General features: G+C 44.2%; 1 protein-coding gene across 2 annotated transcripts in view; it reads left to right on the top strand.

The window, feature by feature from the left end:
• Positions 1 to 25,432, top strand: part of DOCK1 (dedicator of cytokinesis 1) — a 278,470-nt gene that overhangs the window by 51,451 nt on the left and 201,587 nt on the right. For both annotated transcript variants that reach the window (XM_059476562.1, XM_059476560.1), the window contains exons 19-23: positions 5,644 to 5,741; positions 9,504 to 9,593; positions 9,945 to 10,045; positions 12,467 to 12,601; positions 16,386 to 16,494. In XM_059476562.1, the coding sequence (XP_059332545.1) occupies positions 5,644 to 5,741; positions 9,504 to 9,593; positions 9,945 to 10,045; positions 12,467 to 12,601; positions 16,386 to 16,494 (533 nt within the window). The remainder of the gene's footprint in view (positions 1 to 5,643; positions 5,742 to 9,503; positions 9,594 to 9,944; positions 10,046 to 12,466; positions 12,602 to 16,385; positions 16,495 to 25,432) is intronic.

Here is a 25,432-nt window from a genome sequence, read left to right as displayed (position 1 = left end):
TGCTGCCTTCTCCATCCCCATTCCACGTGGCTGTTTGCTGGGTGAGTGTGTGAGCCATCCAAGCTTTGCTCTGTTTGCTCCAGAGCAGTTGATGTCTCTGAAAAAACCAGAAGAATCCACGTGGAGGGGAACCAGGGGTGTTGTTTCCCATATGGTTGAGGCTCTTGCCCTGAAATGCACTGAAACAGGCTCTGGCATTTCACTGCTCTCTGAAAAACAGCACTGAGGGAGGGATGAGTTTGCTCTCAAGAGCAGGTAGCATCAGGGCTGTGCTCCAGACATGCTGGTTTGTTATTCCAAGGTGCACTATCCATATCTCAGGGCTGGGGACAGCTCTGATGGTCTCTCCTGTGTGCAGAAAGGGTGTTAGGGGAGGATGGAGGTCACCCTCATGTTCCCACACCTTCCAGGAGTGGCCTTGGCTCCGTGTGTCCCTTTCCAACCTTGCATTCCCTCATTTGCCAGCTGGCCGAGTGCATCCCCAGGCTGTGGGAGCTGGTGGCAGCCACCACAGCAAACCTTTGCCATTTGCAGCCCGTGCCCTGCGTGTGACTCCGTGCTGGTTGCCATGGAGCCATCCCTTGTTCTCCTGGCTGCTCCAGCAGTGTGGGAGGGTCATTCCACGGGGACTGAGTCATGCAGGGAGCTGCTGTGACTCAGGAAGGGCTGTGGGAGCTGCCTGGGGACACTGCCACATGCAGAGTCCCCTCTGCCCAGGGGGATGTCCCTGCTCGGCGGCTCCAGCCCTGCCTTGGCTGTGCTGCTTTCCAGGGGCTCTCCCAGCTCATCCCGGGTGTTTCACATGCAGAGCACGTCAGTTCCACTGCAGCCTGGCAGCCCTGGAGCCTGGCTGGGCGTTCAGCTAAAAACTGGGATGTGCTGGGAGGATTTCCCAGCAAAGGTGGGCTCCCAGGATGTGAGGAAATGAGCTGCAGGGCAAAGGAACAAAACAGGCCAAAACTAAGCTCACAGATGCTGCAAAAGCAGGGGGAAAAGTCAAGGAGGAGGACACAACTTGGAGGGGAAGAAATGAGGAACATGGCATGGATACTTAAAAAAAGAAAAAAGAGAAAAAATCTTCAGCAGCAGCACAATGGGGCTGGGGCTTGCAGAGCAGGATCCAACATCTGGAATTAAACTGGGGCTGGGGCTTGCAGAGCAGGATCCAACATCTGGAATTAAAGTAGGGCTGGGGCTTGCAGAGCAGGACCCAACATCTGGAATTAAAGTAGGGCTGGGGCTTCATCCAACATCTGGAATGAAACTGCTTTTTGTTGGAAAATCGCTGCTGTTTTTCCCTTCAGCCCCTCCCTAGTGCTCGTTAGTAGTTAAAAGTATTTCCCAGTGATCAATATATTGATGTGGCTTTCACAGAACTGCTATTAAAATGAAGCCTGAGCATTGTTTGGTGCTTGATTTACATATTGTTTGCTTTGAAGACCTGATCTTTATTTAATGCTGCTGTTAATTATGTTGTCTGGGAAACTTTTCCTCGGAGTTGCCAAAGTCTTTTCTCTCTCTTCAAAGTACTGTGACATTATTAAGCAAGATCACCATGTCTCATTGAGCAGGAAAGAAACAAAACAAAAAAATCATCATTAAATTCCTCCCTCAAGTATCAGTTTTCATCTAAAAGTTGGCAGTCATTTTCAGATGGTGATTTCTGAAGCTGATTTTAAGATGGTTGGTTAATATTCTTCCTTTAACTTTCTTAAAAACAAGTAAATAAAAATTCATTGTTATCCTCACTCACAAAAATGTTGGGCCAAAGCTGATTTTTCTCCTTTTGGTTACCTGTAATAGTTCTTTCTTTACCCTCCATAACTATCTTAGAACTGGCTTTAAAACTTATTTTTAGTAATTCTAAAAGTATGTGAATCAGTCATCTGGCTTTTTCTGTGGTGTTTGATGGTGCAGAGACTTTTTTGTGCCTGAGCTCTTTGACCACTCCCTTGCCTTCATTTCTCTATGAACTGTGAGTTTTTAATGTTGCTTTTCCATCAGTAATCGATGTCCTTAGCATGGAAAAGTCTTCAAAATAACAAACTTGGCCACTGCTGAGACATGTAGAGAGAGTGATGCTGTGAGGTGTCTATTGAGTTTAACACTTGACCAGTTTTTAGTGGTTTGAGCAGAATTTATTAAAGCAGGACATTCCCTGGCCTTTTCCTGGATTTTGCAGTTAATTTTGAGGAAGAGTGGTGACATAAGACAAAGAGGAGGAGGAAAAATCCTCAGTGCCTGTGGAAGTAAATGCTCCTGGAGCCTCTTCCCAGACTTCTAGGGTGTCCTTTTGTTATCAGGGTGATGGGAACAGAACTGGAATTGCATTAATGGCTTGCTGGGAAAATATTATCAGTTATCAATAGGCAGAGCTGGCTGTGCTGTCCCTGTGGATTTGCTGTTGGAAGCATCCAGGGCACCTCAAAAGCTTATTCCAAGAATTTCTGTTCTCACTTCTGCCTGAAGGACTCAAATCTCTGGATAAGAGTGGCTGTTCCTTCACTGGAATCAGGGCTTGGAGGAACCAGGGAGACCAGGATTTTGGAGAACACTTGGAAGGAGCTTGACTTAGCACAGTTGATAATTAAAAAAAACCCCAACACACACATAGGACAACTTGAAGTGCTACAGTGGCATAAAACATGAAGATGTAAGCACAGAATTAAAATAAAAAATCACACAGACTGGAAAATGAAATGTTAAAGTCAAGAAGGCAGAGAATTTCAAAAAACAGATGGGAATTTAGTTAGAGGGGAAATATTCTCTGACTGAATTCAGTGGCTGGGCTTTGGGAAAAGTTTGGGTGTTTCTATAGGGAACCTTTTGCATAGATCCAGGTTAAGAAAAGCAGGAACTTGGGCTGGTTCCTTACACTTGTTACATACCCTGGAAAAGAGCAATCTTCATATGCACTCCCCAGAATAATAAATCACATTAATAAAGTGAAGATGCTGCTGGGGCCTTTGCAGTTTGGGTGTTTGTTTAAACCTTTTGCAGTGGGAAATCCCAGAATCCCAGACTGGTTTGGGTGGAAGTGACCTTAATGATTATCCAGTGCCACCCCTGCCATGGCAGGGACACCTCCCACTGTTGGACATTGCTCCAGCCTGGCCTTGGGCACTCCAGGGATCCAGGGGCAGCCACAGCTGCTCTGGGCACCCTCATTCTCTCTCCCTCCTGGTGTTTTCTAACCTCAAATTTCACTTGCCCTAGGCTTACTGCATCATTCTTGTTTCCTGTAGGCTGAAATCCTGTTTTACATCCTTTTTCTGCTTTATTTTCCACACAGCCCTGTGCAAAGATTGGGATTAGTGCCTGGCTGCTGCTTTGCTGGGGTTAATTAATGCTTGCATTACCAGCCAGTGCCCATTTTTCCATAGCCTGGGAGTTACTTTTCCCTTTCAGCTGGCCTGCTCTGACATTTTGTGCTCACAAATGTATATTCATTTAGCATTTGCTGTGCCATCACGCTGCAGTCCACGTGGGTTTGTTTTCTTGGGGCAATCCATGATGCTGTGCAGAGCTTGTCTGTGGGCTGGCTTTTGTTCACATCATTTCTTCTGTCAGCCTGATGCCTTGTTAGAAGTCAGACTGCAGCCAAATTCAGGGCTGGAAAGCTGATATAAATACATCCATGAAACACTTTGGATAACTCATGGAGGCATCTCTGCTTTGCTTCCAGAAGCAATTATTTTTTGTTAATACTGAGTTTCTAAGACTTTGGGTTCAGGCTATAGACTTCTTGTAGGATGTATTAAAAGGAGTGGAGGACTTGGATTCAAGTCTTTTGAAGCTTTAATGTAGTAAAACTCTCTTGATTTCTCCTCACAAAGAGATGATGAGAAGGCTTGGTTTGAGTGCTGCTCAGAGGGGACTCTTTCCAAGGAGTGCTGTAGTACTTTCCACTAGAAATAATTCCATTTATTACTTAAAATGAAAGGTTTTTGAGAAAAGCATAGCAGCTGCTTTCAGTCTCTGCAGATAATTTCCACAATAAACTCTGCAGATTCATGCCTTGCTAAATGTTGTGTTGGTTGCTTTGAAAGCCTGAATAGCAAAGAGGTGAGGGGGTATTTGTTGGGAGGAAGTGCCTGTTTTGAGTGGTTTTGGGCAGAATTCACACAGGATGAATTACATGGGGAGGTGGGCCAGGGGCTAAACTGAAGGTAGTGAGTCTTTAAATTAGCCATAAAATCACTGAAGGTAGTGAGTCTTTAAATTAACCCTCAAATCATTGAAGTTGGAGAAGACCTTTGAGATCATTATGCTCAGTTGTTGAAGGCTTCTCCTGAGCAGGAGTTGCTGGGAGTTCTGTTTTGTGCTGAAAACTGACTTTTCATGGGGAAAACCCTTCTCTTGAGGCTGCTTTGGCAAAGGAGGGAGGAGTGTGGGGTTTGGGGTCTGTGGGTTCCAGGGCTGGGGTTTGGAGTCTGGTCAGTATTGGGTTTGGGGTCTGTGGGCAGTGCTGGGGTTTGGGGTCTGGTCAGTGTTGGGTTTGGGGTCCGTGGGCTCCAGGACTGGGGTTTGGGCTCTGTGGGTTCCAGGGCTGGGGTTTGGGGTCTGTGAGCAGTGCTGGGCTCTGTGGGCAGTGCTGGGTTTGGGGTCTGTGGGTTCCAGGGCTGGAGTTTGGGCTCTGTGGGCAGTGCTGGGTTTGGGGTCTGTGGGTTCCAGGGCTGGGGTTTGGGGTCTGTGGGCAGTGCTGGGGTTTGGGGTCTGGTCAGTGTTGGGTTTGGGGTCCATGGGTTCCAGGACTGGGGTTTGGGGTCCATGGGCTCCAGGACTGGGGTTTGGGCTCTGTGGGTTCCAGGGCTGGGGTTTGGGCTCTGTGGGCAGTGCTGGGCTCTGTGGGCACTGCTGGGTTTGGGCTCTGTGGGTTCCAGGGCTGGAGTTTGGGGCCCGTGCTGGGTTTGGGGTCCATGGGCAGTGCTGGGTTCCAGGGCTGAGGTTTGGTGTTTGCCAGGGAGCTTTTGCTCTGCATTGAACCCCACTGGGAGCTCCTCCCAGGAGTTTTCCCTAAAGGAAGCTTTGCACTGACACATGGAGAGATCTGGCCTCCTGCATCCCCTTGCTGATCAGGGAATGCTGAAGTGACACCAGAATTTGGGAATGGCTCCATTGGCATCATCTGGGCTGTGCCCTCAGAGAGCAGCCCAGCAGCGTGGGCACTGGCAGATACTCATCAGCCAGCTGTCCCCCACTCTCAGTTAGTTTGCAGCTCTTTGTGCTTTATTTTCTGTTCAGTTGATGCAGGGAGAGCAGGGAAGCTGGAGCCATTAATGCTGGAGAGTCACTGCCCTGTGGATGCACTGTGTTGGTGGCTGACTAATTTCATTCTGGCATTTTTTTCTGAACACACAACTGTTGTGTATAGCAAATGAAAAACCCAGGGACCAGGCTTCCTTGGCCTAGATTTTCCTGCTGATATTTCAAAAGCTGGCTGCTTTTCTGAAAGCCTTTCAGAGTTCTGTCAGGGCAGAGGGATTGTCCCAGCTTTCTGCAGCGTCAGGGGGTACCAGAAATACCTTGCTGGCCAGGGAAAAAGGCTGAAGTGAGGAAATAACTTTGTCCTGCATATGGTGATGGAGAGTGAGGAAAGGGAAGAGCCTGCAGGAGATAATTGTTGGGTTTTTTTATTTCTAGTTGATCTCTTGGGACTGCTGAAGTGGAGATCCAACACGAGCCTGTTGCACCAGAACTTGAAGCAGCTGATGAAAGTTGATGGTGGTGAAGTGGTCAAGGTAATGAGTTAATGTCTGTAAAAATGCCAGATTTTGATGTCTTTTTTTGGCTCCCCACACTTTCCCCCTGAGCCTCACTGCTCTCATTTGCACATTAAATTGCAGCCAGAAACCTCAACCTTCAGGGTGCTGATGCTCCTCTCCCTGCCCTCCAGGAACATTTCAGATGTTTGAGAACTGATAAAACACACATCAAATGCACATTTCTGAAAATTAGCTTGTTTTTTTCCCAGCATTTTGGTGAATTTTTGTATACAGATCCATGAAGAAAAGGTGTTTTTCTTTGCAAGATTAGACCATCTTGGAAGTCTCACATGGTGATGTTAAATGTATTTTTGATCTATGGATGTGGAATGCAATCCCAGTGTGTGCTGCTGTTGTTTTCTTTTAAAAAATACTTCTGGAAACATTTAGCTGAACCAAGTTATTTACATTTGCCAAGGCCACTGAGTGATTGCAGAGAGCTGCATAAAGACAGGTTTAGCTGTGCAAAAGAGGAGGCTGGGACTTTATTGAAGGTGTTGCAATAAATCAAATCTAAAAGAGTGTCAAAAGATGTTCTTGGGGACAGGTGACCCTGGAGAGTTGTTTCCTTACTTCAGGGGATTTTTAGTTGTTTAACAGAAGCATAATGAAGCCTCAGCTTTGAGTAACTTCAGGCACCTGGGAGTGCTGATTTTGTCCTCCTTGGAGGGTGGGGAAGGTGGGGTCCCACAGATTGGTGTTTTAGGAAGGTTCTGCTTGTTGAGGTTTTGGCCTAGATGATTTGAGAGCAGAATGTTGCCCATGGCTCCTGCTGAGCTCTGGCATGGCTCTGCCACTTGAGTTCTCCCTCCTCTCCCAATGTGACATCCCAGACTGTGTGCCATGTTCCTGCTGGGTGGGGATCAGGGATTTCCTTGGGATGCACCACAAATGGAGTAAAAGCAGTTCTGGAGTGAGTCCTGCCCCTGGCACACTCTCAGGACCCAATGGGATCCCCTTCTCCTGCTCCCCGGGGTCTGAGCACAGCTGGAGTCATGCAGGGGGCAGAAGGAGTGTTTAATATTGCTTCCACCACCATTTTTATCCTTTTTCAGGGGGCCAATGCTTACGTTTCCATCTGTTGCAGCAGTGCTCCATTGCAGGGCCTGGTTTGTAACTGTTCCTTTCTGTTCCTCCAGCTCTCTTTGCCCTTCATGATTTTAACTTCTTTGTGGGGGCTGCTCCATTGCAGGATCTGTTCCTTTCTGTTCCTCCATCTCTCTTTGCCCTTCATGATTTTAACTACAATGCCCAGTGCAGCCTGGATATCTTTAGAAAAAGTATTGATGTGATAAAAACCATTCCTATTTTCTGTTAAGAACTGCCTGTTTTTAAAACTCCCAGTGAAAGGCCTGGGCCTACTGGTGTTCATTTATTTGAGTGGAGATGAGCCCAGCTCCCCATTCTGTGCCTGTTGCAGAGTGTGTGGAAGCTGTAAATGTTATCTCCCTTCCCCAGAGGCTCTGGCTCCATTTGTGCAGAGTCTGTGCAGTATGAGAATGTAAACTAATAGTGTAGGAATTATTCATGCCACCTGAGAAATGTCCTGCCCCTTCACTCAGCAGCAGCATCTCTGCTGTGCTCTTCCTGCTGGTGAACAGATTTCAGGCTTGAACTGTGCTTATGAAAGTCAGGCTGAGGTGCCTGAATGTGAAATCAAGGCTTGATCAGCCTCCCAAGCATCCTTTGGCTTCCAGGGGACTCAGTGTGTGGGACCCAAGAGTGCAACTTCTCTTCAGACCAGGAGAGAAACTTCTCCTGTCAAGGCTCCAAACTGTGCTTTGCACTTCCCTCCCTGCCAGCTGGCAGCAGCCACAGAATCATTTAGAATTACAGAACCATTTAGGTTGGAAAAGACCTCTGAGATCACAGAGTTCAACCTCTAGAACATCAAGTCCAGCCTTTAATGTGCTTTATTTGCACATCTTCTTTAATGGGATGAGTAAGGCTGTGAGAAGGTGATGTTTTCCTTTTGCCCCCGTGGTGAAATTATGAGCTGGCTTTTCCCCAGGACTGGGCTAAGATCAACTGCAAGAATTTGGGCTTTTCTGTTTTTTCATCCTCAGCAGCACGAACTGTGACTCTGTGCTCAGTTGGTTTAAGGAGTTTGACATTCAGCTGTGCATGGGGTTAACTCCTGACATTTGACTGGAGGTTTAGGAGATCAGGTGAATCAGGCTTGATCCGGGAGGCTCATTGAACATTTTTAAAGGAGGAAGGTGGGACTCAGGCTGGTTTTCCATCCCTCTCGCAGGATGTGGAATGCTTCAGGATCAATTCCCTTCTGCTTGTTGAGATGTTCTTCCCTCATCTATGTCACCATCATATTTTCTGAAAAATCCCTTTGCTGGGATTTCTTCTCCTGGGAGCCTCAGAGAAAAAGCAATATTATCTCATTTGTTTCTCCCTGTTTTTCTGCTTTGGGTTGTGGCTGGAGATTGTTTACCAACAGGTGAATGTTTGATTGGTTCCATGTGAATTGTTTTTACTTAATGACCAATCACAGCCAGCTGTGTCGACTCTGAAGCGTCAGTCACAGGTTTATAATTCATTCTTGTTAAACCTTCTGTCTGGATCCTTTCTGTATAGTTTTAGTATAGCATTCTTTAATATAATATAAGTACATATAATAATAAATTAGCCTTCTAAGAACATGGAGTCAGATTCACTCATCTCTCATCTCGTCCTGCAAATTCCACACATCTGCAAGGCAAAACCTTTTTATAATTTTTATTTCCCTGTGAGGGTGGGCAGCCCTGGCACAGGTGCCCAGAGCAGCTGTGGCTGCCCCTGGATCCCTGGCAGTGCCCAAGGCCAGGCTGGACATTGGGGCTGGGAGCACCTGGCACAGTAGGATGTGTCCCAGGGGTGGTACTGGATGGGATTTAAGGTCCTTTCCAACCCAAACCATGCTGGGATGATTTGAGACAGTGCTGGAACCATCCACATTTAACCCCTTCTTTCTCAACCCCACCTGAGCTGTGCTGCAGCCTGGCTGTGCCCTGGAGGAGCCCCCGTGTGTCTGTGCCAGCTGGAGGAAGGAGCTGCTCAGGCACAACCCATCCCAGCAGAACTGATGAGTATCTGGCACTGCATGGATCCCTGGCTCTGGGAAGGACTCCTGGAATTAGGGACCTTTTGTGCTTCACTGGCAGCCCCTGGCACTAAGCTGCTTTTCGTGGGGTGCCCAGGCAGGGGGAGCGCAGGCCCTGCTGGGCAGGTTTGGGGCTGGGGCAGCAGTGGGGGCTCTGTTCCCATCCCTGCATGTGGGATCCCGTGGGATTGGGGCTGAGGTGCAGCCCTGGGCAGGGGTGCTCTGGGTGCCTCCCATGGCTCAGCCCCCGTTGCCTGGCATGAGACTCAGTTGCTTGTGTGGTTTGTGCTCTGAAATCCCAAGTGTTCAGCAGTGCATGGGCCTGGTGAGCGTGTGGTGAATCTGCAGTTTGGAAATCCTCGTTGTTGGAGCATTGTCACAGAGTGAAGTCCTTGTCCAGGTGTGCCAAGTGTGACTTCTGACTTCATTTCTTCTGTTGGACTGATAACCTGTGTACAGATAATCAACTTCACTAAAAATCATCTGCTGAAAGAAAAGTGTTGGATTTTCCTTTTTTTTTTTTTTGTTTTTTGCTAACTTTTGAAATGCCTTTACTTTAGCAAAAATACCTGTAGAGTCCTGTGTGGAATCTCAACTTAATTTTCCTTTGAGAACATGATGAGAGCTGTGTTGTTTCTTTGTAGTTCCTTCAAGATACACTGGATGCCCTTTTTAACATCATGATGGAGAACTCAGAGAGTGAGACCTTTGACACTTTGGTGTTTGATGCTTTGGTGAGTCTGCACTGGGGAGGGTCTGAAATGTACCCAATAATGGGGAATTAATGAGAGAATCAAGCTTATTAATGGAAGAGATCTGAGCTGAGAGTTATTATTTAATTTAAATATAACTTTAAAAGTTATATTTAAAGGCTCAGATCCAGAGGGAGTTGGATTCTATCATGTCATCCTCTCAGGAAATAAGGAAGCACTCACATCCAGTCATTTTAATGGATTAACAGCAGAATTTAGGACAAGAGCAGAAATTTTAATGTCAGTAATGTCTCTTCTCTGAGAAGAAAGGGGAATGGACAAAAATTAAAGACTTTTCGGAGACTAACACACTAATTATGCTGTTTATTTCAGGTATTTATCATTGGACTGATTGCTGACAGAAAATTTCAACATTTCAACCCTGTCTTGGAGACCTACATCAAGAAGCATTTCAGTGCTACCTTGGCCTACACGTGAGTTGGAATATTTATTTTTCCTAATGTGACTTGGAGAATTTGTCCAGGTAATGTTATCTAATTACTTGATTATGTAGCTTAATTAGGATTGTGCCCATGAGCTTGGAAGGGTCTGGAAGAAGACTGGGGATAGTCTTTGTTTCTTTCTTGAAATAAATTGGTGCAACTTCCAGTCCTGTGCAAGGAGAAGTTTTGAGAGTGCTGTAATGAAGAAGGGGATGATTTGACAATTTCAGAAGTTGTTTTGTAAGGAAAACAAAAGCAATTCTCACTTAAATTGGAAGGAAATCACGTCCATTTAAGATGCTTCAAATACAGATTTTTTTGTGCAATAAACAACACTGTCCCCCAGTTATCCACATGACTGTCATTGTGGGGAAGAGGCAGTGAATGACACAAAAAAGGCCCATTAGTTTTGTTGTCTTAAGTAGTTTCTGACAGTTGGAATCTTTGCTGTGTTAGACTGAAGGAAAGGTCTCTGATGGATATCTTAGCAGTGCTGGGGGGAAGGCAAACCCAAACCAGGAAACCTGGGGTGCCCTTTGCTGGTGCAGAGTCTCTGTTAAGGGACTTCAAAATGTTGATATGAAATCGTGAAGAATCATGAAATCATAGAATATCCTGAGCTGGAAGGTCCCACAGGGATCATCAGTGCAGCTCCTGGTATAGACACCTCAAAGTCCCACCCTTGGTATCCCTGGGAATGTTGTCTAAACCCTCCTGGAGCTCTGGCAGCCTCGTGCCCATTCCCTGGGCAGTGCCCAGCACCCTCTGGGGGAGAACCTTTCCCTGATCCTTCTTTAATTCCCAAAGAAGATTTGAGCCAGTGATACTTGGTCACTGCTCACTCACGTGGAGCATCCTGCATCACCTGCACTTCTCAGAAAAGCTGAGGGTGATCCTCTCATGGCATGGAGAGCATTCCTTTCTCTCTGTCCTTTCTCTCTCTCCTTTCTCTCTCTCCTTTCTCTCTCTCCTTTCTCTCTGTCCTTTCTCTCTGTCCTTTCTCTCTGTCCTTTCTCTCTGTCCTTTCTCTCTGTCCTTTCTCTCTGTCCTTTCTCTCTGTCCTTTCTCTCTGTCCTTTCTCTCTCTCCTTTCTCTCTCTCCTTTCTCTCTCTCCTTTCTCTCTGTCCTTTCTCTCTCTCCTTTCTCTCTGTCCTTTCTCTCTCTCCTTTCTCTCTGTCCTTTCTCTCTGTCCTTTCTCTCTGTCCTTTCTCTCTGTCCTTTCTCTCTGTCCTTTCTCTCTGTCCTTTCTCTCTGTCCTTTCTCTCTGTCCTTTCTCTCTGTCCTTTCTCTCTCTCCTTTCTCTCTCTCCTTTCTCTCTCTCCTTTCTCTCTCTCCTTTCTCTCTCTCCTTTCTCTCTCTCCTTTCTCTCTCTCCTTTCTCTCTCTCCTTCTTTTTCCTCATGTGCAGGGAGGCAGGGACAGGGAGGAGCTGAATTCTGGCTCGAGGTGTCCCCATGGATGTGACAGATCCCTGCCCTCTCCCTGCCTTTTATTCATGGAACATCCATTGTGGAAAAGAGCTCCAAGATCACCCAGCCCAACCTGCAGCCCTGGAGCAAAGAGAGGTGGCCTTGGCAGTATTTAAGTGCTTACTTGAAATTCTCAGGCAGTTTGCTCCTGCTCCAGCAAATCCCCAGGCAGCAGGATCTCTGTGTTGTTTTCTGTTAGTGGGGAATAATGTGCAGCTTGTTTACTTGGAGTGGGGATGTTGGATCATGCACTGGAGCTGGGGTGATTTAAAATGGAATTGCTCTGGTTGCATTAAAGCCTTGATTTATATTCATTGCAAGGGAGGGAGCTGGAATGGGATTATTTTGAAAATTGTTTCATTTTTGAGTTTGATAGGCTTTAAAATGGGGAAGAAGAGAATTTCCAGCTGGTGGTGTGTACTTGGAGAAATAAATGTTACAAATTTCAGCCCAAAATCCATGGGAAAGCTTTCTAAAGGGGAAGCCTTGCTCAGTGAAGGAACTCACACGTTGTGTTAATTCTAACAGCATGCTTGTATTTAATTTAATTATTATTATTCTTACTTATATTTTTATTCTTATTTATAAGTATTTATTATAATTAATTATTTATTTATTATAATTATTTATTATTATATTATGTGGGTGCATCTTTCTGAGAGCCTAAATCTGAATATCCATCTGAACATCCAGCAGAAAATCAGCCTTACTGAGATTTGTTGTATTGCTTATGTGTTCAATGAGGTTATGGTCTGTGGTTTTTCTTTTTTTTGCTCAAGAATAAATTCCAGACACTTATCAGCAAAACAAAACCACAATGAGTTTATTAAGAAGAATTAACTTTGTAGCTCTGTGGGCACTTCATTTTTCATTAAACCTTTCAGAATGGAAATTCTGTGAGAATATTTGTAACTTTTATGTGGGTTTTTTTTGTATTTAAACAGGAAACTGACCAAGGTTTTAAAAACCTACGTGGACAATGCTGAGAAGTGTGGGATCACTGATCAACTCTTCAAAGCCATGAAAGCCCTGGAATACATCTTCAAGTTCATTGTCCGCTCCAGGATATTGTTCAACCAGTGAGTTCAGCCTCCCACTGCCAATAATGCCCCAAACTGCCAACATTTTACAGTCCAGCAGTTAAAACTGCTCAGTACTGCACTATTCTATAAATGCTTGAAGCTGGGAGAAGTTATTTCAGGAGAAGGGTTTTCCCTCTTTAGCAGAAATCTCTATTTTCAGTAGCAGGGAATTGGTAAAATCATCATAGTTTAGGTCTCTGGACGATTAAAGCTTGGCACTGTTTGGGGAAACTCCTGTTACTGTGTTGTGTTTTATACACAGGATTTTACTGAAGTTATAAACCAAGCTGATGGGATCTTCACTTAGATTGAGTCCTTTTACTGCTTGTTAGCAGTGGGAACAACCTTATTGCAAGGGATTTATGTAGAGCTCTTCAGTTACCATCTCCACCACCCTTTCCTCTAATTTAGGGCCTGGGATTTATTTCTGCAGGAGCCTTGCTGTGAGATTCATAAAATACTGGATGTCACTGAGGCTGTAGCAGGGCCTACAAATCACTTGAAAACAGAAAAAATAAAATTCCCTCTGGCTGCAGGTTGGATTTACAGACAGTGTGACCCTCCAGGACTGGCTGTGGGATTTCCTTGTGGGAAGCACAAATTCACAGCCCTTCAGTGTGAGACCAACCCTCCATGCCAAGGGATTAATCAGCAAAATTAGTGAGTGCAGAAAGGGCCAGATTTGTTCTGCTGCAGGACTGAAGCCCTGCCTGGGGGGTGTCATTTGGACTGATTAAAATGCAGAATTGTTGCTGTTCCCCTGAGGAATCACAAGCAGCAAGCTGAAGCTTTTATTCCAAAATATGGCATATTTTTAACTTCAGGGAGAGGGTGGTGGGCTCCATGGATGGATGGAGCATTTTAGCAGTTGAGTTCTGGATAAATCCATGGAAGTTTATCCACTTAAAGCATGGTGACACATCTATTTTTCACTACAGCAAAGGTTGATAAAGGCAAAATATTGCAAGTGACCTTTAGAAAAATCTCTGATTTCCTCAGTAGGGATCCCAGTGCTTGTGGTGTATTTACTACAGCCTTAAAATCCTCCAGGCAGTGCTGGAAGCACCAACCTGGTGTAAACCTTGATTTCTCACAGCTGCAGAGATTTTGTGCTTTATCAGGTATATTAAATAAATAGATGTTATTAACTGACAGTAGGAACACATTTGTGACTGACTTGTTTATTTTTATTATAACTTCCTTTTTGAAAGGCAGTGTTTTTTGTCTGAAGCACTTTGATTTATTGGGCTGTCAGGTTCAGTTACTCTTTCTGTTGGTATGAGTTTCACCTCTCTAATCTGTTCAGGGGGACACTAAAATCCATTATGGAAATGGGGACTCAGCAAGTTTTTTATCCTGCATAACCCCCAGTTTAAGCCTAAAAGGGGAATAGAAGTGTGCACAGCAAAATAACACAATTTAGTGGTTTGGGGCTTTTTTTTTTTTTGTAGTATTTATTTCCTCAGTGTCCAGGTTAAAATCAGCTTTTCATATCCGGGACTTCCCAAGGTTTATGAGCACAGCATTAAAAATGATCCACATTAACTTCAGTGTAAAGCAGCAGGAGCGTCCTGAGCTCCATGCTTATCCCAAGAACAGCCCATTTGCAGCTGCAGTATGTGATCCATCATGTTGCAGCTTTAGATGGGATATTGGGAAGGAATTCCTGGCTGGGAGGGCGGGCAGGGCCTGGCACAGGTGCCCAGAGCAGCCCCTGGATCCCTGGCAGTGCCCATGGCCAGGCTGGAGCCCCCTGGGACAGTGAAGGTGTCCCAGGAGTGGGACTTGATGGGATTTAAAATCCCTTCCCCCCAACCCATTCCATGATTTTTATCTTGGAACATGAAGAAATTGTACAAGGATTGTACCTAGCAAATTCCTGGATGAAATTCCCTTTCTGAGCTGCAGGTTACATTCAAGACCTTCCTACTGGGTTTGATTCCAGGAGAAAATGGAGGAAGGTAAAAGAGAGTTGAACTTGTGCTGGGAGCTGCTGCAGTGGGTGTTGGTGCCAGGTGTTTGTGGGCATCAGGGCCAGGGGAACCAGGGAGGGCTTTGGAGCCCAGTTGTTGTTGCTGGGTGAGGCTCTTGTTCCACCAGAGCTGACTGGGTGAAGGTGGGGTTTAACTGGGGGGGAAGGAGTCATGGGATGGCTTGGGTGGGAAGGTGTGGTGTTTGTGAGGTCCCCAGGGTGAGGTGAGGTGAGAGATGAGAATCTGACTCCTTGTTCTCAGAAGGCTGATTTATTATTTTATTATATGTGTTATATATTATATATTAGACTATAGTATAGTCTAGCATATAGTATATATTATTATATATTATGCTATACTAAAACTATACTAAAGAAAGAGAGAGGAGACATCAGAAGGCATAACAAGAATGAATAATAAAAATCCATGACTGACTCAGAGTCTGACACAGCTGGCTGTGATTGGTCATTAATTCAGCACAATTCACATGGAACCAATCAAACATTCATCTGTTGGTAAACAATGTCCAAGCCACATTCCAAAGCAGCAATAAAATAATTATTATTTTCATTCCTCTCTGAGGCTTCTCAGCTTCCCAGGAGAAAATCCTGGGCACAGAGGGTTTTTCAGAAAATGTCATGGTGACAGAAAGGGACCATGAACCCATCCCATCCCAGCCCTGCCATGGGCAGGGACACCTCCCACTGTCCCAGGGTGCCCCAAGCCCTGGCAGTCCATGTGGTGTTTGTAACTCTCCCTGTTCAGATTCAATCTGGATCCATTTTTTGGGCCATGTTAAGTCTGACCAGCCCTGGTGTGGGTGAGTCCCACGTGCTGCCCAAGGAGGGGAGGTTTTCAGGGATGATGTGGAGCCAGTGGTGGTGTCCCCCTGGTTCTCCAGGGAGGATTGTGCCATCCTACACCTGGAGCAGGCAGGTTCTGCATTTAAACCACTGCAGAGAATTCCAGGAGCACTCATTGTAGCAGTGGCTCAAGTTCTTCACCTTGGCTGTGTTTTTTGGCCTCTGGTGTTGCTCAGGTGCCTCTGTGCAGTTTCCATCCCCCTGAAAGCATCAGGGAGAGGGAGAGGGGGATCCCAGTGTGCAGCTCAGCTGTGAGGAACCTGCCTGGGAGCACAGGGACCTTGCTCTGCAGCTGAGCTGGGGCTGAGTCACTGCTCTGTCAGCTGTGCTGACTCCATGGCAAACTGAGCCTGAAATTAGTGCTGAAACACCATTTAACCTCAGTGCTTCCTCCCCACAGGGAAAAATCTATCTTCTTAGCAAAAAGGGTCAATGAGTGTCTCCTCCCCTTTCCCTTTTTCCTCCTTTCCCTTTTCCCCCCTTTCCCTTTTCCCCCCTTTCCCCTTTCTTTTCTTTCTCAGAGTTTAAGGTCACTCACCTTGTGCCACTGGTAGATTTTAATGATTGCTGGCAAGTTGGCTGTCTGTTTTGTGGCTTCATCAGCACAAGGGTCCTGGCAACATCTGCAGGGGGGATTCACCAGAGACTGGAGCAGCCCTGCTGCATGTGGCATTTCACAAGAAAAATCTCTAAATCTCTTCTTCCTGCTGGCCCAGCCTGGCCAGTCTGTCTTTTGTTGGTTTTGGTGGGGTTTTTTTTTTTTGTTTTTTTTTTTTTTTTCCCTGTAAGAAAGCTCTTGATTCATTGAAGAAAATTGTAAAAAGTCTTGAGAAGATGTAAGACAGAAAGTGGCCATTTGTTATCTGTTTGTTAAAAAAAAACAGATTTTTTTTAAAACAGTATTTGCATTGTGGTTTGTGCTGATGAAAACTAATTGTTTTTCAGGCTGTATGAAAACAAAGGAGAAGCAGACTTCAGGGAGTCTCTGCTGCAGCTCTTCAAGTCCATCAATGAGATGATGAGCAGCAACTCTGACCAGACTGTCATAGTGAAGGTTTGTGCTTTCCACATCTCCAGTCTTGCATCCTCAGCCACAACAAAGCAGTGAAATATTTGCTTATTTGTGCTTTAAAAGCTGCTTTTGCTTCAGTCAAGGTTAATTCTTGGTGCTTCTGCTGAAGGGTTTGTGACTGTGTAAAGAACTTTCTTTGAACAAGTAAATTTATAGAATTCTAGAATTATCTAAGTTGGAGGAGTCATCTAAGATGATTGAGTCCAACCTTTAATTGCTTCAAAACCCTCACTTTTATTTTAAAAAGAGAACTTAATTTGGGTTCAGTGGTATTTGGCTTTTTAAACTTGTATAACCTTAAAGTGAAGGTGTTTTTAAGACATTATACTTAAGATACACTGCTGACAGTGTAGATCCTCAAATTTTAAGATACTTATTTATATCTGAGGCTGTTCAGGATCTTTAATATAGGATCTTAAGTCCTAGTACATATTTTAAAGAAGAAAAGTAGTGAGAGAGGCTGGAAGCTCCGCCTTTCATCCCTTAGAGCTTTCCTTGTGTCCCTATAAATCTGCTTTTGGGAACATTGGCTCATACAGTTGGGAAAGGGGTCTGTGCCCTCAAATGGTGCTGATTTCAAAGAGCCAAAGCTCTGAATTGTAGGACTGGCAGATTTTAGTATCCAGAGGAGGCTGGATGCAGAAGTTAGTGGATCTTTTTCATCATGGAAAGCTGCAGAGATTGCCCTAAATGTGTGTTTGATCAGCTGCACCTTGAACTTCTCCTCGTGCTTCCAACCAGAGTTTATAAAAAAAGGTGAAAGCCCTGACCCAGCCCTGCTGAATCAGTGGAGAGAGGATCAAGGGGCTGGGGTTTGGGGTAGGATTTGGGACAGCTGGGCTCTTCCTGCCCAGGTGATTGCCAAGACAGACAGTGGGAAATCCCTGTGCCAGTGGGAGAAGTTCCTGGAGCAGGGAAAGTCGTGATTAAAGCTCCCAGTCCTTTGTGGCTGAGCTCTGGGGCTCCTGATGCCATGCTGTGCACACACAGCAAAAGGAGATGGTGGGCATAAAGCAGCTGAGGAGGAATATTTTAGGCAGAGAGGCCAAGACTGGATCATCTGATAACAAAGTGGGGATATTACACGTTTCAGGAAAGCTGTATTTTCATTTCATTGCCAAAACATCTGTCCTGAATGGAAATGGGCAGGTAGCTCAGAGTGTGCTCTCTGGGCTTTTACAAACAGGGACTTTGCAGATTACAGGAGTGGAATGGGAAATTTCTTTTCCTGAGCCTCCCTTGCAGGGCCTGCTGCAGGAAGGCAGATGAACATGAGATTTTTTCTTTAACAATTTATACCTAGGTGGGGGAGAAGAAAGGGAAAAAAGCTAAAAATTGATTTGGTTGTGTTCACCTGAGATGCAGGAAGGAAAACTGCCTGGCAAGGACTGGAGAGATCCCACCAGCAGATTCAGAGCTCTGCACTCCTGTGTGTGTGGGGTGGCAGATGAAGCTCTGAGGGATGGGCAGGGCGGGTTCAGTGTGCTTGAGGATGCCTTGCAGAAGCCTTGACAAGCTTTCATTCATTATTTATTGCTTTCATCTCCTCTGGACTCTAATTCCTGAGCTCTCAGAACACATCATTGCTACTATTGGCTTTTTGCAGCTTGTGAAATTGCTTTTATGATGTTCAGGTATCCACTGGAGCTGTGCAGTGTGAGCACCAGGCAGAAACGTGTGCTTGTGTCTGAGAACAAAAGTATTGAATTGGGGGATAAATGTGGGGGTTTGCAGAGAGTGAGTGTGAGTTCTGTGCATCTTGTCAGGCAGAAATGTGTGCTTGTGTCTGAGAACAAAACTATTGAATGGGGGATAAATGTGGGGATTCTGTGCATCCTGCCTGGCAGAAATGTGTGCCTCTGTTTGAGGACAAGACTCTTGATTTGGTGGATAAATGTGGGGGTTTTCAGAGTGAGTGTGGATTCTGTGCACCCTGCCTGACAGAAGTGTGTGCCTCTGTCACAGAGAGCAAAACTATTGAATGGGTGGATAGATGTTTGAGTTTTTTTGGAGAGAGTGAGTGTGGGTTCGGTGCACCCTGCCTGCAGAGCTGCAGGAGGTGCCAGTGACACTGTGGGGTGACATTAGAGATCTTGTTGAGCATCTCCATCTCTGCTGGGGGAGAGGAGCATCAGCTGCACCTGCCAGAGCTGGGGCTGACCCCTGTGCTGTGGGGTGGGGACACTGCTGTCAGGAGGAGTGAAGGAATCCCTGCATGGGGCTGGCACTTTGGGCAGGACACCTTGGAACCATTGGGGCAGGGTGTTGGGGTGGCAGGGCTGTCACCTTGCTGTCACCTGCTGTCACAGAGCCTTGGAGCAGCACTGGGGCTGTGCAGGTTCCAAACCCCAGGAAGGGATCAAAGGGGAGCAGAGGGTTGGGAGTGCTGCACCTTCCCAGTGAAACCCCGATCTGTGCTCTGGGTTTGTACGAGGGCAGGCAGTGCTGACAGCCTTAGGAGGGCACTTGAAAGGAATTAAAATGATTTTTTATCCTTTCTGAAGTTTGTTCCAGGGGGTTGTGGGGGCAGCCTGGGCCTGAGCTCAGGTGCAGGGATGTGCTGGGTGCAGCCTCTGAGGGAGAGAGGGCAGAAACCACAGCTGGGACTGCTGGGGGCACTGCTGGGGACCAGGGCTGGGCACAGGGAGGGGTTCTGGGGCAAGGAGCTGCTCCAAGGGCTGGAGCATCCCTCCCCTGGAGCCAGCCTGGGACACCTGGGGGGCTCACCTGGGCAGGAGCAGCTCCAGGATGAGCTCAGAGCTCCTGCAGGGCCTGAAGGGGCTCCAGGAGAGCTGGAGAGGGACTGGGGACAGGGATGGAGGGACAGGTGTTTTGCGGAGAAAAGAAGAAACCTCACAACTTCATAAAAGTTGTAAAGCCCGGTATGTTTATTTTACGACGCCGCTGGACGCAAGTCCCCCCACAAGGCATGCGTGCCTCTGAAGACCTCGGGTCTTCTTTTATCCCCCTTCCAAATGCATATGCATACAGTTTCACAATAAGTTCATACATATTCATTCCTTGTGACATTTAGCACCAGTTCTTCTTTATCAAAGGAATTTCTAAGTCGGGGGGGGGGGGGGGGGGCAAATCGACCTTGTGGTCTTTTCTGTTTTTCTTTCTCTGTCTCCTTGCTGTCTCGGCATGCGAGTTTTTCCTTCAGCTTTGGCCTCACAGACTTCTCACCTCTCTTAGACACTTCACCTAATTCAGAATGGATCTTTACTCTGTCTCACAGGACACAGGGAATGGCTTTAAACTGACAGTGGGTAGATTTAGATGGGATATTGGGAATTGGGAATTGTTCCCTGGCAGGGTGGGCAGGGGCTGGGATGGAATTCCCAGGGCAGCTCTGGCATCTCCATCCCTGGCAGTGCCCAAGGCCAGGCTGGACATTGGGCTGGGAGCACCTGGGACAGTGGGAGGTGTCCCTGCCATGGCAGGGGTGGAAAAAGATCTTTGAGTCCCTCCCAAAGCAGTCTGGAATTCTGGTGCTGTTGGATACTTTGCTGAAGTTTTGTGGAAAATCAGTGATTTTAAACAGATAAGTCCCCAGCTCCCTGTGTTGTGCAGAAGATCAGCAGATCTTGCAGTGTAGCAATTTCAGGCTTTTTTTTTTTTTTCAGTGATTTTTATAAATACTGGGGGAGCTAAATAAGTGTAGACAAAATACGTGTGTTTGGAGAGATAAGAAGTTGCAAAGACCTACACAGAAAATCAAGGTGCTGTACATTAGACAAGGCAGATGCTTCTTTCACCCATCCCACTGCTCCCATTTCTCCTGGCAAAAACTGGAATTTTCCTGTACAGTTCATCGCCGTGGAGCAGAACTGCCACTGGAAACTTTCTCAGAGATGTTCCCAACTTTTTGGGCTGCATATTCTGGATTTTTTTTCCTATCTGCTGGAGGAGTAGCCTTCAAGCTGACACAGAATGAAAGACTGCAGTCTTGTGTTCTTAGCAAGAATTCCTCTTTATCTATTCAAATATTTATGTCCTTGTGGAAGCTGTTTGACTGTAGTTGTTTAATATTTTGCTTTTAATTTTTTTTTTAATTTGAATTTTTCAAGGCTTTTGGTGCATGCATGGGGAAAAAAAAGTTTCTTTAAAAGAAAACTCTCAGAATTGTACAAGGTTTGAAGGCTGTAGAGCACAAAAAGAGGCTTGGAATTTGTATCTTTTAGAATTATGGATGTTCAAAAAATCATAGGTAGGGGAGAATTTATAGGGTTTATATATATATTTATATATGACATTAAAATGTTGTTGCTCAATTGTCTGGTACTACTTGAGCTGTGGATTTTTGCAATAAATAGGTAAAATTCCATTTGATCTTGGGATGTGGTTTGAGCAGAGCTTTGCTATCACTCTGCTGGTGCTTACACCTCATTTCTTTTGCCTTTTATATGCTCAAACATGTTGGAATTAAAATGTTGAGGTGCAAGAACAACTAAAACTCACTTTCACCCCAGGTTATAATCAGTCCTGTGGGTTTGAATTTGGAAAGGTGAACCGCTAAAATTTACAATGTTCAAAACAATGCAGTAGTTGGGGTTTTTAAAGTAAATTAAATAAAATTTTGGGGATTTTTTGGTGTGGATTTTTTGGATTTTTTTTTTTCAGTGGAGACAAGACCATTCCCCTCTCATCTGAGTGCAGGAGTAGCTTGGGAAGGGGAGGTTCCACTTTGGTTTCCAGGCAGCACTTTGAGGGTTAAACCTGCTGCAGGAAGGTGAGCAGCATTTGGTGGGTGCGTGCATTTTTAATGGTTACAAGTGTGCTGAGCCTTCCTGGGTTTGTTCCTCCTTTCTGCTAATTGGTGCATGATAATTATTTCCTTAACCTTCTCCTGCTGAAGGGTGAGCTCAGCTGGGGCCTGGGAGTGATGGCTCCAAATTGCAGATGTTCCTTAGTCAGGGATTCCTGCAGCTCTTGGCAGGCACAGAAACTCCTCCTGCAGTGGGGGGAGCTGGAATCTTCTCAGCAAACGTAAATTACACAAAAATTCTAACCTGAACTTAAAATATTTCACCCATAAAAAATATATAAACTTTAAGGTTTTATTCCAATATAATAATAATAATAATAATAATAATAATAATAATAATAATAATAATAATAATAATAATAATAATAATAATACATTACTAATATTTATTAATACTTATTATTAGTTATTATTATTAAATATAATATTTATCAAGATTAATATAACAAGACCTTCTTAGCAAAAACATAAATCAGATTACCATTCAAAATTTCATATTTGAATTTGTGAATATCAATATTTCATATTTGAAAAAAAAAAATTTCAAATTTCATGAAAATTTTAATTGCATTTAACTTATCCCAAAACGAAATTAAGAAAAAATGAAAAAAAAAAACCCTCACCTTAAATTAAAAAAAAAAACAAAACAAAAAACCCCAAATGAAATAGCATATTCATACTTTATTACTGCATTATTTAACTTAAATAAGACAATCCTACCCATAAATCAACTAAAAATGAATATTTAAATAACAAAACATAATACCTTATCTACTTCAATATATTCAACAAAAATTTAACAAAACTGTCAAAACAATGTTCATAATTCAGACTAGAAGGGAAGATTTTGGAACCCTGGATACTGAAAATTTCAGATTTTTTGTGCTGACAGGACCTGACCCCTGAGAGAACACTGCATTGACCTGAGGCCATGGAGAAGCTTCCAAAATTGATTAATAATTGAGATTATGAGTGTGGGGTTTGAATAGAGGTGTGTAATATCACAGGGTGGAAAACTTAGGGTTTAAGATTTTAGAATATAGTAATATATATAAAGCAGGGTGGAGGTTGGTCCTTCTTCTCCACGTGTTTGGATGGTATTTTGTAATTAAGCAGAAAAGTCTGCATTGCTGGGCACAAGGGATCAGTTTTTGGGTTAAAAGTGAAAATAATTTAAGTGTCATTTCTTAATTAGATAGTTTAACCTTAAAAGACCTTACAGAGAAAGATAGTTAGGCACTTTGTAGCTTGTTAATAGAATGCTGTAGAACTCATTACTTGTAAAACTATAATGTAAATAAAAATAATAAACATCCAAGTCTAAACACAAAATATCATCTCCAACACTTTCAATCCCAACCTTAAAACAAAAAAAAAAAAACCAAAACCATCAGGGCCCCTCTGATATTTGCTGTTCTGCTTTTGTTCAGGATGGCTGGGAGCTCTGAATAATCTGAATTAAGGAGGTTTGAGCACTTTATGTGTGTAAAATTATCCTGTGTGAGGCCACAGAGAGCTGGGGTGGAAGATGAGATCATTTTTTGATGTGAATTCTCCCGTGCCTGTGGGTTCTTAAGAATTCTGCTCACTTCTAACACATTTCTCAGTGTCCAGTCTGTACTTTAATATTCAACATTTATTGCTAAAGCCACAGAAAAGTATTTAAATGAAGGCAGGGAAATATAAAGTGCCTGAGGAGAAAACTGTGTTAATCTGCAGGGCTTTTCCAACAGGTGGAATTCTTCATAAACATAATTTCAGATGAGCTGAGTAACAAAATGCAACTTTGGGCTGAGGTTTTGTGTCTCTTAGAACCCGTGTGGGAAGAATCTCCAAATATATTTATTGGTGATTGTGCTGTGGGCTGGTTTTAGCCTGAATTGGGCTGGTTTTTGGCCTGAAGTTGGGCTGGATTTTTGACCTGAATTTGGGCTGGTTTTTGGCCTGAATTAGGGTTGGTGTTTACCCTGAATTTGATCTGGCTTTAGCCTGAATTTGGGCTGGTTTTTAGCCTGAATTTGGGCTGTGTTTTAGCCTGAAATGGGGCATTTTACACTGAATTTAGTGCCAGAGGTGCTGCTTTGCAACTGGGATAAAAACTGCTTCAGTTTGTGGGCTGAATAAATGCTGTAGGCTGGGGCTAATCTCAAATATTGAATTTAGGTGTTCCTGGATATTGTTTGATGCAGCTGCTGACTGGTTTGGATGAGTTTAATGGAATGGCAACCAAGATAGTGCTGGGGTGGAAGGGAGGTGCTTTGTTGAATGGCACAAAAGATGAAAATTAACATTAAAATAATGTCCTCAAATGGAGTCAGGTGAAACAAATTTATTGCTTTGTCAAAGAAAAGAGTTCAGAAGAATATCATGTATTTGGTACAGGGTTTTTGTGCTTAATTTGGAGGTGAGGTGTGCTGATGGAAACAAATGGCTTTGGAAAATGACAGTTTTAAATTAAGATTTTTTTTTTTTGCTTTTATGGACTACAAAGAGCTGAACTTAAACCCCAGAGAAAAAAGCTGTGGTGTTCTGCTCAGAATACGTTTTGTTTAATACTTTGCAAATGTCATTTGGTCAATCTAATGACAACCTTAAGTTAGTTTTTATTTGAACAGCCACTGCTGAGAAGCTTTTGTGGCACTTATTTTTGTCATTCCATTTATAAACCCAAGAAAGGGATAATTTTCCATTGTTACAAGGTTCTTTTTCTGTCCTGCTTGCTTTTGACTCACCAGTGACCTACTGTATTTATCACAAAGGTGATTTCACTTTTGTATTAACAGATCTCGCCATATTCTCAACTGTGTAACAAACAAAACCAAATGAGTAAAACTCATTTTTCTGTTATCAACAATTATATTAGAAATACTTTAAAGTACTTAGCAAGGTTTCCCTGTCTTGTTTTAATGTGTTTTTATTTGCCTGATGAGACAAAGAAAAGGCTTTTACTTGTCCTCTCATCATTTTGCGAAGAAATTAAAAACACCAGAAATTTCCATGGAAAGCAGCTCCTCCTGGTTGTTTTAGACGTTGGGCCACATTCTGTCCCAATAAATAAATGAAGCTTACCCTTATTTAAATATGCAAGTGTCAAAGTGACGTTTTTGAGGTTTTACCCACCCAGCAAAAAACTGCAAGAAAAATTCCTTTCGGAGAATCAGGATAAATAATTCAGATGATAAACTTTTAGCCATGGAAACTCTTTGACCTTTTAGATCTGGGCAATGTGCTAATTTTCCTCATGGTAGATCCCATTCTTTTCCCATTTTTGGTTCATTTCCTGTCTGGAAATGAGCTGTCAGTGAGAAAAGAGCAGGGTGGGCAGTGCAGGGGACTTATCATTGATGTGCAGAGGAGACACTGATAGAAAGAACAATTCCATTGCTCCTCATCTTATTTATTCTGCCCTTTTTGAAGGGATTTTTTCACCTTATATGATCTTTTGATACCATCACTGACTTGGTTCCTTCCACACAAATGTGACTTCCCTGTCAGCTCTGGACAAGGTCAGGAGAACACAATTAGCTGTTCAATTAATTGATGTTCACAGAGATCACTGTTGGAAATAATTCCATTGCACCTGATCTTACTTATTCTGGCTTTTTTACCACATCTGAAGGGTTTTTGCACTCAAATGATCTTTTGATACCAGCACTGCATTTGTTTCTCCCACACCGAGGCGATTTGGCTGCCACTTGTGGAGGCTTTAGGAGAGCACAATTAGCTGTGAGGTCATTAGGAGCCCATCAGTGAATTTATCTGAAATTTCTCAAAGGGTCCTGCTCTGGACAGAGAGCAGCTTGGGATGATTTAGGGAATGAGCTGCAGTTAGTCCATGGAAAGATAAATCCTGGGAATTGCCATCCCCTGCATTGGCTGTGCAGAGAGCTGTGCCCATCAATTATTGTTTCATTTATTCCATTTAAGGCAGAGCTTTGGCTTTTCTGGCCCTGCGTATTTTCACTCAGTGAGTTGTGTTTCTTGGCCCAGTTAATTACCTTTTTTCACAGTTTTTAAAGGAATCCTTGAGGCTCTGAGCAGCTCCATGGCTTCTCCTGGCAGCTCCTGCTCAGAGGGAGTGTCAGCTCATGGTTCTTCCCATACTTTCTGTGGAATAATTCATTTTACACACAGCTGTGGTGTTCATGGAGG

The sequence above is a fragment of the Ammospiza nelsoni genome, chromosome 8 (genome assembly GCF_027579445.1).
Source record: "Ammospiza nelsoni isolate bAmmNel1 chromosome 8, bAmmNel1.pri, whole genome shotgun sequence".
NCBI lineage: Eukaryota > Metazoa > Chordata > Aves > Passeriformes > Passerellidae > Ammospiza > Ammospiza nelsoni.
Note: the sequence above shows the minus strand (reverse complement) of the source record. Positions and strands in the feature narration are given on the sequence as shown.